This window comes from Aspergillus bombycis (genome assembly GCF_001792695.1).
Source record: "Aspergillus bombycis strain NRRL26010 chromosome Unknown contig00091, whole genome shotgun sequence".
Taxonomy (NCBI): domain Eukaryota; kingdom Fungi; phylum Ascomycota; class Eurotiomycetes; order Eurotiales; family Aspergillaceae; genus Aspergillus; species Aspergillus bombycis.
Window position 1 is genome coordinate 138,097 of NW_019170093.1, and position 11,116 is coordinate 149,212.

An 11,116-nucleotide genomic window follows, 5' to 3' on the forward strand; every position below is an offset into this window, starting at 1 on the left:
AATTGACTCGAACAGGCAACTTCGTGGCATCATGTGACCTGTGATGGCAACAAGGTGGGTGATCATCGTCATGGCCCAGCGAGACTCTTGCTGGACGGATGAAGCGCGACGAGAATACGAGGTTGAAGTCTTGGCTCGCAAACGCCTTCTTTACCGTTTTTCTTCTTGGCAGCGCTCCGTACCACCAAATCCGGTAGTATCGACACCTGAGTGCCTGAGGCTGTGCCGACGTGTTTTAGCCCGATACCAACGCCTGAGTAGGGTTGAGGCTGAGTAAAGCCCTACGAGGTGGATACCTCACCTCCTGGTTGCCTTATTGGAATATACTAATATACTCATTGGAGGAAGCTGGACTCAGCCCGGCCCGAAGTGGGTAAGACCATGGTAGCCATGTAATCTATTGCTCTCTTGGCCCTAACTTACCCAAAGCGGCCCTATCCAGCGCTCTATATCTCCATGATGTAGTCTGCCCACACAGTCAAAGATCGAACTATATAAGAAGGTGAGGCCCTGGCTAAGGAGATGTCTCTTCACACAACCAACAACCAACAACGAGCACTAACTTCCAACCACATCGACAATGGCTTGGAAATCAACCTTTTTTCTGTCCTCTCTCCTGGCTGGCTCTTATGCCACACCACTTGCATTTCCGAAACACGCTCGCTCCGAAAAGATAACCTGGGGCGCTTGTCAAGAGGAAACAGTCACTGCGCCAGCTCAATGCGGCAACTTGACTGTGCCGTTGGACTACACCCAGCCCGAGTCCGACAAAACCCTCCAGCTGCAACTACTGAAAGTTCCTGCTACCCGTGAACCGAAGAAGGGAAGCATTTTGTTCAACTTCGGTGGGCCGGGCCTGGAGGCAAGACTTACCCTGTTCGCCCAGGGTGAAATTCTTCAAGCGTAAGCTACCAGTGTCACAATAGCAAGGATAGCTAGGAATCAAAGATGCTGACGAATGCCCAGTTTGACCGGTGGTCACTATGACCTGATTGCTCATGACCCGAGGTATGTTTGCGCGGCATACTCGTAATGCGTGTCATGGACAGACTAACAGAACATTGTATTCTAGAGGAACGGCAAACACCCTGACCGCATACTGCTCTACAAACGAAACAGAGCGGCTTGCGGTTAGTATGGAATCTCGCTTTAGCGACATGGCAAAGGCCTCCGACGAGATGGCGCTAGGAAGACTGTGGGCCGGCAGTGAACTATTTGCCAATTTTTGCGCCGAAGGAGAGCTGAAAGAAAATGGGCAATACATGAGCACGGCATTCACAGCGAGGGATTTGATGCAGATCGTGGACGCAGTTACCGATGACGGTCTGCTGAAGTATTGGGGTAAGTGATTTCATTGTAAGACGCATGAACATGTAAAGGCTAATGGATCCCTCGTTCTGTCGCAGGTTTCTCATATGGCACGGTGTTGGGATCTACTGTTGCCGCGATGTTCCCGGACCGGGTGGATAAGCTGATTATTGATGGTGTTATGAACCCACACCAATACTTCAATTCATAGTATGATTCCACAGTCTCCTGGCTCTGCGTAGGTGATACTAACTCGGCTTCCTACCGACAGTGACACTGAAGTGTGGGCCGGTGTAGACAAGGTCTTCACCAGCTTTTTCCAGCAGTGCCTCCTAACACCGGAACGATGTGCCCTTGCCAGCCGAAATGAGACTGCCGAACAGCTTGAGAAAAGCATCTACCAGTTGCTGGATGACATTAAACGAGAACCGATTGTCCATCAACACACCGTCATTGACCACAGCATCATCAAAACTTTCATTCGCTTCTCTCTATACGGCCCTGGATCCTATCCTACTCTGGCCACTGCGTTTAACTACTTATTGGACGGGAATATGACGAAGTTTATGGAGATACTCGAAGCCCAATTGGGCGGCGGACTGGTGGCCGCGGCGGCGAGCAATGACGCGACATTCGCCATCCCCTGCTCTGAGAAGAGCACCGGAGTAGATACCTTGGAGGGGATGATGCCTTATCTCGATATCAATCCACCAACGAGTAACCTACTGGGGGAAGCCGGAAACGCCATCGCCATGACGTGCACTAATTGGCAGATCCACGCCAAAGAACGGTACGAGGGCAACTTCGAGTCGAAGACAAAGAATCCCATTATGGTCATCGGCAACACGTACGACTCCGCCACTCCACTTGTGTCGGCCCGGAATATCAGTGCTAGCTTCGAGGGTAGCGTTCTCCTGGAGCATGGCGGCTGGGGGGTAAGTCATTTCATTCTTTGCTATGTCTCTGTTATGGCTGGACTAACATGCTACTATAGCACGCTTCTTTGGCGCACGGATCGTCATGCACGTCCAGGATCATCCGGGATTACTGGACCAATGGTACCCTTCCTGCGGTTGGGACAAAATGCGAACCGGATTACCCTCCTTTCGAACCTGGCTCATTGAAAGATGTTCTGGTTAAGATTGGCTTCCTTGATAAAGAATAAGCATTGTGATGAGTGCTACAGGTGCATTATCATTGCTTATGTATCTCGTCGAACATTGTTTTGATCCTTTGAATTTTGGCATATAGCGTTAGAAACTCATGACCCATGTTAGGCGCCAGATAGATCTTTACATAGTACATATAATTAGAGTTCTTACTCAAGCATCATCATTTCGCGTATCCATGTCTACAAGACTACTCCAATCTCCATTAGGGCCAATCTTGGATGAGGCGATGATAAGGTTAATATTACAGTACCTGGGAAGGCTGTGCGGTTGGTGATGGGTCATATCTTCTAGGCCACGAATATCCAGTGGAGTAAGGGTACAGAGCTCAAGCAAGGGCACTGTAGATATCGCAAGAGGATATTGCGTTGAACAGTTTAATGAACATACCTCATAAAAATCCTCGTCGTCCATGTCTTACTTTTCTGATATTGACATGTTTTTCTCCGAATTGATGACACACAGCATTGAAAGTTAAAAGTTGGATCAGGCAGATCGTAAACCTGAAGGGAAAATGAGCGCCATAAGGTTCTATTGCGAGTCTTCTTCGTTGAGCTTGCTATTAAGACCTTCTTGTGCAAGAGTAGTCACACGCTGTTTCCTGCACTACAATTGTCTAGTTACATTTCCCTTGCCCCCGTCGCACGTATAAATTGGCGAAACACTCATATAAAGTGAGTGGATTCGAATAATGAAGAGTAGGGCCTCAGCGAGCGTGCTAGTTAGACAGCAGTTTATTGCCACGTACAGTATGCAGTGCATCTTGAAAGACACTTGGCAATAATGCATGATGTGCTGTCAGCAGAGCCCCACGTACACGTTCTACGTGTGGCGTTGCCTTTTCCTTACGCGATATATCTACTCCTCTTTATATCAAACATTGTCCTTCACTGAGCATTGACCACCATGGTAGACCTGGTATACGAGCTGGATCCAAAAGGCGAAGTTTTCCTGATCCTGGATAACGTGTCTAAGGATTTACCGCACAACCTACAGGATATTGCCACGCTGTCAGGATGGCCGGACGGACTCAGCAATCCTGCAGCCCCAACAAGCGATGAGAATGAAAGTAGCAAGCGAGAAGACGATGGAAGTTCAGGTGGCATTGTCGATTCGACCAAGACCCCCGAATGTACCACGCAGCGCCGTCTGCAGATTCGTGCATCGTCAAAGCATCTGACATTGTCCTGCCCACAATTCGAACGAACATTCCAAATGGGATTTCAGGAGGGAACCCAGCTAAGGACCAAAGGCCATCTAAAATTCCCTATACGGGATTGGGAGCCAATACCTTTCTTGATCCTGATGTTAATCATCCATCATCGCACCCGACTAGTGCCTCGGGAAGTGTCCTTGGACAGTCTGGTGGAGATCGCGCGGTTGGTCGATTACTATGAGTGCTATGAGGCAGTAGAGCCGTTCTCGGATTCATGGCTCGTTCAGTTAAAGATCAGATCTTTGAGCCCCCCAACTTATTATACCCCTTCATCGATTGATGAGGCTAAGAAGTGCATGTTCGTATCTTGGGTATTTAACGAGGCCAAGGCATTCCAAGAATCCTCCAAGTACTTGGAGGCGAGGAGCACAGGCATGATTAGCTTCAGTGGAATCCCCGTTCCTTCGATGATAAATGGTGAATTTTACCCAATCCCTCACTTGACTACCTCACCACTTGCTTACAATATCTTTCTCAATCCCAGATGCGATCAACCGTTCTCGACAAGCGCTGATTGCAAAAGTCGTTGAGTCTATGCATGATCTTTTCGCCAAGCTACGGGACGGCCAAGAGCAATGTTCTGAGATGTGTGGCTGTGTGCTCCTGGGCGCGTTGACAAAAGGAATGCATCGATCTGGAATTCTATCCCTGAATTCAACGTCAAGTTTGAGGGGATCAGCTTCGCCCAACTGGCGCTTGACTGTCGCAACATCAAAAATCCGCGTTCAAACTACTGTAGGTATTCCCGTCCGTGCGACGTCTCTAATAAAATTGAACCCCTGTTACAGAATATAGAGAAGCTCAACGTGGGGTTGGATGTTTCACAATACACCAAGTCTCTCTTCCCCTTTCATTGGGATACCAGAGTCTTCAAGCCAACAGTGCCACTGCCTTCTTAGGTGCAGTCCAGCCTTCCGTCTCTCAAGTCTAAAGGTACGATGGCTGGTAAGACCACTTACCCCAATCGCTTCACTCCACCCAGATGTCTGATCTCAGTCTACACATCATAGCCATTCCTATAATGAAAGCAACTGCACCTTAAGTGTACTGTTTGATATTCCTATGTAGCATGTTCAAAGGAGCTCTAGATGAACACGATGATATATTAAGGCATAAACAGGCCAACCCAGACTCCTAGTTAGATAAAGGGAGATCAGCTGGCTGGCTAGAGCACAAGTAGAAAGAATTTCCAGATTCATGTGTTTTAAATTAGCTAAATCTAGAATAGAACATCACCTCCCCAGCTCGCGAAAGAGTAATGTTCCTGGATGACCTTGACAAAGGGCAATTGACGCTTTCCACTATGGCCCAGACCTCGCATCTTGAGTGAAACATGCGTAGTCAATTTGTTGGGCCAGTTCGAGCCCACAGTCCCGCACCATATCTTGGAGGTCCAGTATGACTTCGTCGGCCCTTTCTTCTGCCACCGCCGTTTGCGCGCAAAGTGTGAGATAGGTTAACCTCTCTCTAATATTGGGCCATGGGATATAGTCGTACATTCGACACCTATAAGGTCTAGAGCATGCCACGAACGTTCCGTCCAAACGCCATTTATCCATTCGCAGGTCAAAGCTTTCGTAGTATTCGCACATGTTGATGGGAAAGGCGATTCTTGTGTTGTGCCACTTGGATAAGGAAAGAGATCAAAGAGGGCTTTGAGGGTGGAACTGGTAACCAAAGACCACGATCTATTGTTCTAGCTGACGGAGGAATATCGTTGAGAGGTTTATATATTCAATGTAATACTTCCCGTGGCAACTGAGCGCTGAGACCTGCCAGGACAATTGGGTTATCCCGAATATGTCCGCCCCTGCAGACTGCTAAGCCGTGAGATTCCTTTAAAAAAAAAAGCGTCCGCGGTTCCCCTGAAAAGCAGGCAATTTCCCATTATTGTACTCGGCATACTCCCGGACGGCCGGTTATTAACTTATTCAGGACGGAGTCATTTTCATATAATCTTCTATCTACTACAAAGGCAATTTCCTCGTAAACCTGTGTCTACAATCCAGAGTTTGAATGGGAATTGACCGTACAGTTATGGAAAGAGTAACGCATCTTTACCAGGTCTATGTCCAACTCCCTATGCTTTAAAAGTGGTATGCCGTCGGATGTTAACAACTCATGCAATGTCCCATTAGGAAGACTCATCTCCGCACTTAATGTGGTAAATCAGGAGCCGGAGGGAGGGTTTTATAGATGCAGAGGGGGCGTAGCCATCGCTGGGGGCAAGTTGGGCTGGAATCTATGCTTGCTGGTGGTGAGTGAGAAGCTGAAGGAATAAACCTTGCTTTTCTGGCATTCGGAGACTCAGAGCCCGAAGTGGAAGAGAGGGAACTGGATATCTCCACAATCTGCAGTGCGCTGCTGGTAGTTTCAAGGTTTAAGATAAAGACAGAAACCTTGGAATAGTTGTAGATGGCAGTTGAACATTGAGCTGTGATATCCTGATGTACCACGAGCGAAAGTCGATTTTATACTTCCCAGTTCGTGTTCTAGAGTTGCTCTCCTCTAAGTGTTTAGGCTGTATCTTCTCTCTTCTCTGGTGAACTTGGACTAAAAGGGTCGTCTTTCTGGGGTTACTGTAACCCCTTCCTCTATTCATATCTTCTAGACCCGTGAGGTCTGGTAGGCTTATGTCGTTGTTTACAACCACAGCTAAAGCCGCGGCCGCGCGTGGACGACAGCTGCTGTTCTGGGACTACTCCGGCAGTAAATAATAAATTTCCGTCAAACATGAGCTGCTACCGTGGATAGTGTGATCTACTCTATGGCGCGATATTTCGCCGGTTGGGAGTGATACAAAAGAAGGCTCTTTGAGGACATGATCATGCTTTTACGGAAATTAGTAGATTTGATGGATCCTGTATACATGGTCCTGACTTAGGTGAATGCCAAAGGCTCGAGAGCACGTTCCCAGGGCCCACTTGTAAAGGAGTAGCCGCAGGATGGAAGTGCTTCGGATAAACTTGCATAATCAAGGGGGGGGTGAGGTTCTTCAGAAAATACTCAGAAACCCTTGACCCGCAGTCATAGTTGGAAATATCCATAGAATCAATCGACATACCGAACGAGCCACCAGCTAGGTTGCCATCAGAAAGTTCCCTCTCAGGCAATATACAAACATTACTAGATGACATCAGACTTGTGCTAAATAGAGCTAGAGATACAAACAGGTGTTCGTATAGTATTAGTCTGATATTATATAGCAATGCCTGTATGTTGTCTGAGAGTGAGTCTTCTGATGGTAACCTAGCTAGCGGCTTGCTCGGGACATAGGTTGATTCTATAGATATTTTCAACTCTGTGTGCGTGATGAAGGGTTCTCCATATTGCATGTGATGTAATTTCGTTGGACTAGGTTTGAGTCGGAGCGTAGACTTAGCTGTCAATGGAGAGTGTTCGCATCTCTACTGGAGAAGATCTATCGTACTTGTTCAGAGGCCTTTGCGTCACTGGTGAAGAGAGCAGGTTCCCGCGTGTCGTATGATTCCGTGTTCATCTACCTTCTGCTGAAGCGCCGGATTAGATGAAGAATGAGGGCTAGGTCTCGTGTCAAGGTAGTGCTAAGCCATGATTCTCACTGCTTAGCAAATAAAGGACTCGGAAGCCAAGATATCAGGCGCTAGGTTTGAACTTAGCGTCCATGTCAGCGTTTTCCTTCACGGAAGCTTCCATTCGATAGACTAAAGGGTGGATACGTACTTTCACCTGGCCAGAAGGCAGCATACCTTGTACCATAGCATGAAGGCTAGAAGAGCGATCATAGCCCTGTTCCAATAACTGGATAGTATGGAGGCTTTGGATCAAACGGTGCAGTGGTATTGAAGCTGACAAAGTGATATCAGGAATCGGCATGCGGACGAGTATAGTATGGAGTACTGAGGGCAGCGTTGGAGACGATCGCGATGGCTGCGATGGCCTTGCAAGCATATATGATGGAGTAGGTGTTTGAGACTGGGGTTCACTAGAATGATCCGCCATACGATGCTTCCGCTGAATTGCAGTTCTCTTCGCCCTCGCGGCCGCTCTGTCAGGCGAGTTAGAGCTGTACTTGTCTCAATAGTGATAGGCAGGAGACGGACATCGCCGAGGGGCAGGGTGGAATACCGAGACGTTGTTGATGACATGGTTATATCTTGACATTGACAGATTCATGTCGAATGAAGATCCTCCGTGTTCGGAAATATCCAGTGACCAAGATAATTGTGGTCCAGCATCAAAGTCAACAGGTTCGCCAAAGGCCGCATTAATACCAAGATATTACGTTGTGGCCGCTGCGTAAACAACTACTATATGCACCAGCGTAGAGAGTAGCAGAGAGTAACAGCACGCAGACAATATTTTATCCTGCCCGCAACATGCCGAACGTAATCAATGGCTCTTGGTTGTGCTCTTGCTGATGTGTGCGAGCAATATGTCTTTCAAAAGGGCGTTTGTAGACATCGATAAAGATAATGGCTCTGGCTCTGGCTCATTGATGTCTGCTCCGGTGCGCTTTGCTGCAGTAGATGGTATCTTCTTAGGCTGTGATCCGTCATCCAGGATATAGGCACCCCCAGGAAGAATTCCAAGCCCTCAGCAACAGTGATATTGGTTGGGCCGCTGTAGAGTGGAGATGATGCTCAACTGAAAAAAAAAAAAAGAAAAAAAGAAAGTCGAGGACTATAGGACGCTGCTCAAAAACATACCCACAGTCCTATAGGGGTAGGGACGACTGTTGGGTATCGCACACGTCAGCTTCCCGGAGTGCATCAATACTGGGAGGGCTCTTGTGAATATGCGAATGCACATCTCAAGGTCCCTGACATGACCGTGACATTGCAGGTCTTTGGTCGCCACTCAAGGACTCAATTCTGTGTCGAGTGTTCAGCGAGGAACGGCCAGTGATAAACGTTTGCGTCAGACTAGAACCCTGAGATATCAACGTGTTGAAGGCCACCATCAAGTATATACAAGTAGGGAGATCATGTATGTATGAAGTCAAGTCGACTGTAGGAAATGGTTGCTCTAGAGAGCTATATGATTGAGAGTTGGAATCGGACTCTTCGAGGGTGGGTGGAGGGTCTTTATATCACTAAGTCCACGATGAATTATACAAAGAGAATAGTCAAACACATACTATTAATAAAGAAGAACCAAGAGATCGATTCCAGTTACGGTTCATTGTGAATATCATAGGCACCGGTCCTAGCTGTTGTCCAAGAGTTTGGATCTGTATCTTCGCAAATAACCTCAAGCACACTGCAATCATCGGCTAGGAAAGGTTATTTTGAGAAGTACTTAGTGAATAACTGCCAACCTCTACTGTAATTGTGGACAATTCGACCATATGACCCTTCTCTCCATTCCTGCGGCTCAGCTTTGGATTGCAATTGGTGGTGGTCTCTCTTTGTATAAGTGTGTGGTGGAGGTCTACTCGAAGACACTTGGTGTATCGCTTCCTCAGTCTTTCGACGACTCTTTGATAAAACATTAAAGGGGAGTAAGCCACACTGTTGCCTACCTGTCACATTAACTCAATCACCATCCTACGAAGAATGCAACAATAGGGTTAGCCACTTTGTCATAAGGGATTGTCTAGACACCAGCAGTTGTGTCAACCATTCCCACAGGGCAGCATGTCAAACTCTGTTGATTGCAATACGTAATTGAGAAATGCTCCTGTTCTTTGTTCCAGTTTAGTGAATAAAAGGCGAAATGAGTGATGTACTCTTGTAACCGAGGTAACCTGAAGTCTGACCTTGGGACGATATGACAACCTTAGAACGCCATCCAACCGTCATAAGTAATACCCACAAAAGTCCATTTGTCATGCTACCGACAGACTAACTCACCCATATTGAACCTGAGGTATATCCACCGCCAGTAACACGTTTGCTACGACAGGAACCGGACATGTCCATCTTCGTGTACACGTTTGGCCCACTCTACGGGGACCATTCCATGTGTGCGTTGTGTCCCGCGAGGATCGACCATCGAGTGGATGCTCCTCTTTCGCAACGTACCTTTCGCGTTAGTAAGTAGTCTCTGGTGAGTGTATCGGCATACTACTTACTACATATTATGAGACACAGTATGGAGAACCACGGGTCAGTATGAGCTATCTGGGGTTGGTCTACGAAGCGTACAGGATCGATTCGTCGGTTTCAGGGTACCACGCGATCGACACAAGCGATGGGATACGATGGAAGATGACTATGTGACGTTGTCCTTGCCATGGAAGTGGAGAGACGACCTAGTGCTCTTTCATGAGTTGTGTTGGGAACGGCTGGAAGATCACTTCAATCCTGGTGAGATTAGACTAGGCACACTTTCTTGGATACTATCTTATTTCCCACGTCATGGGACGGACTCCCATCGGTATGTTTCAGGGGGCTTTAGTGTTCTACCAACGGAACCACCGTTTTATCAGCCTTCCCTTGAGCAGTTGCTACAACGAGGGGTTCGGATACCAGATCGCACACCAGAGGTGGCGACCCAATTTGCCCACCGGCGAAATTCCACCGATCCATTCACAGCTCTGCCTTTGGAGATCAAAGACATAATTGCGGAGCAACTAAGTACCCGTGACATCCTAAGGCTCCGGACGGTTTCGCGTGCGATGGAAGGAATCTTCTTCAGTTCTAGGTTCTGGCGAGCACGGTTCGAGATCAATGGCGAACGGGGCTTTCTATACCGCATTGTAAGAGAGTCTTCTAGAGGAACAGGTGATGGCCTCGACTGGCAACATCTGTATCATAGCACGTCCACGCTACCTTGGAATGAGAAGTTTGATAGGATGCTGGAAATGTGGGAGACCTTCTGATGGATAAGAGACGCATACCTCAGAGTGAATGCAGGGCAGACACGCCTCTTGGACGTTCAAGGTAGAGCCTTGCAGCACTACCACAACACACGCTGGGCGGGAACAAAGGTCGAAACCGTGGACATACCTCCCAAGCTGGCAAAGGTCGGAGTCTCTATACTAGCTGATGACAACCAAGGTATATTCATCACTGGACTGGAGTTCTACAGCGAAGACGGGTTCAGTGAGTCCGTTGGCTATAAGACCCCCGGTGCCAGGACGCGAACAGAAACAGAGATGGCATCGCGAGTTCAACATCGATACCTCAGCGGCTATTCATCCATGAGTGGAAAGAGGGATCTCCACCCATTACAGGACTTCTATCGATCACCAGGCTTCCATGTACTGATGGATGCAACATCATTGGAAGGATTTGAGATAACAAAAACACCAAACGGCATTCACGATCTTTGTCTGCTCCGTCAGGGTCAGTCGTTAAACTCATCCCTTTCCAACGATGCTCCAGGGGACTGTCAAAGACTTCACATGACCGAGTTGATATCTGTGGTCGCTACGTCTGACATATATGTATGTTGATCATTCTTCCTTCCTCCCTCCTCCTCCTCCTCCTCCTCCTCC

General features: G+C 47.8%; 3 protein-coding genes across 3 annotated transcripts; all 3 read left to right on the top strand.

The window, feature by feature from the left end:
- Nucleotides 1-580: 580 nt before the first annotated feature.
- On the top strand, nt 581-2,473 carry ABOM_007916 (proteinase; the record flags this gene model as incomplete). The annotated part of the gene is made up of 6 exons (XM_022535045.1): nt 581-903; nt 967-1,008; nt 1,073-1,341; nt 1,407-1,518; nt 1,580-2,243; nt 2,303-2,473. 6 exons carry the CDS (start codon nt 581-583, stop codon nt 2,471-2,473), a joined length of 1,581 nt encoding a protein of 526 aa, XP_022386030.1.
- A 910-nt stretch (nt 2,474-3,383) lies between these two features.
- ABOM_007917 (uncharacterized protein) lies at nt 3,384-4,592 on the top strand (the record flags this gene model as incomplete). The annotated part of the gene is made up of 3 exons (XM_022535046.1): nt 3,384-4,110; nt 4,178-4,428; nt 4,482-4,592. 3 exons carry the CDS (start codon nt 3,384-3,386, stop codon nt 4,590-4,592), a joined length of 1,089 nt encoding a protein of 362 aa, XP_022386084.1.
- Nucleotides 4,593-9,588: 4,996 nt separating this feature from the next.
- Nucleotides 9,589-11,074, top strand: ABOM_007918 (F-box protein; the record flags this gene model as incomplete). Its single annotated transcript, XM_022535047.1, has 3 exons — nt 9,589-9,709; nt 9,768-10,461; nt 10,522-11,074. The coding sequence occupies 3 exons, from the start codon at nt 9,589-9,591 to the stop codon at nt 11,072-11,074; spliced, it is 1,368 nt and encodes a 455-aa protein (XP_022386031.1).
- Nucleotides 11,075-11,116: the final 42 nt, after the last annotated feature.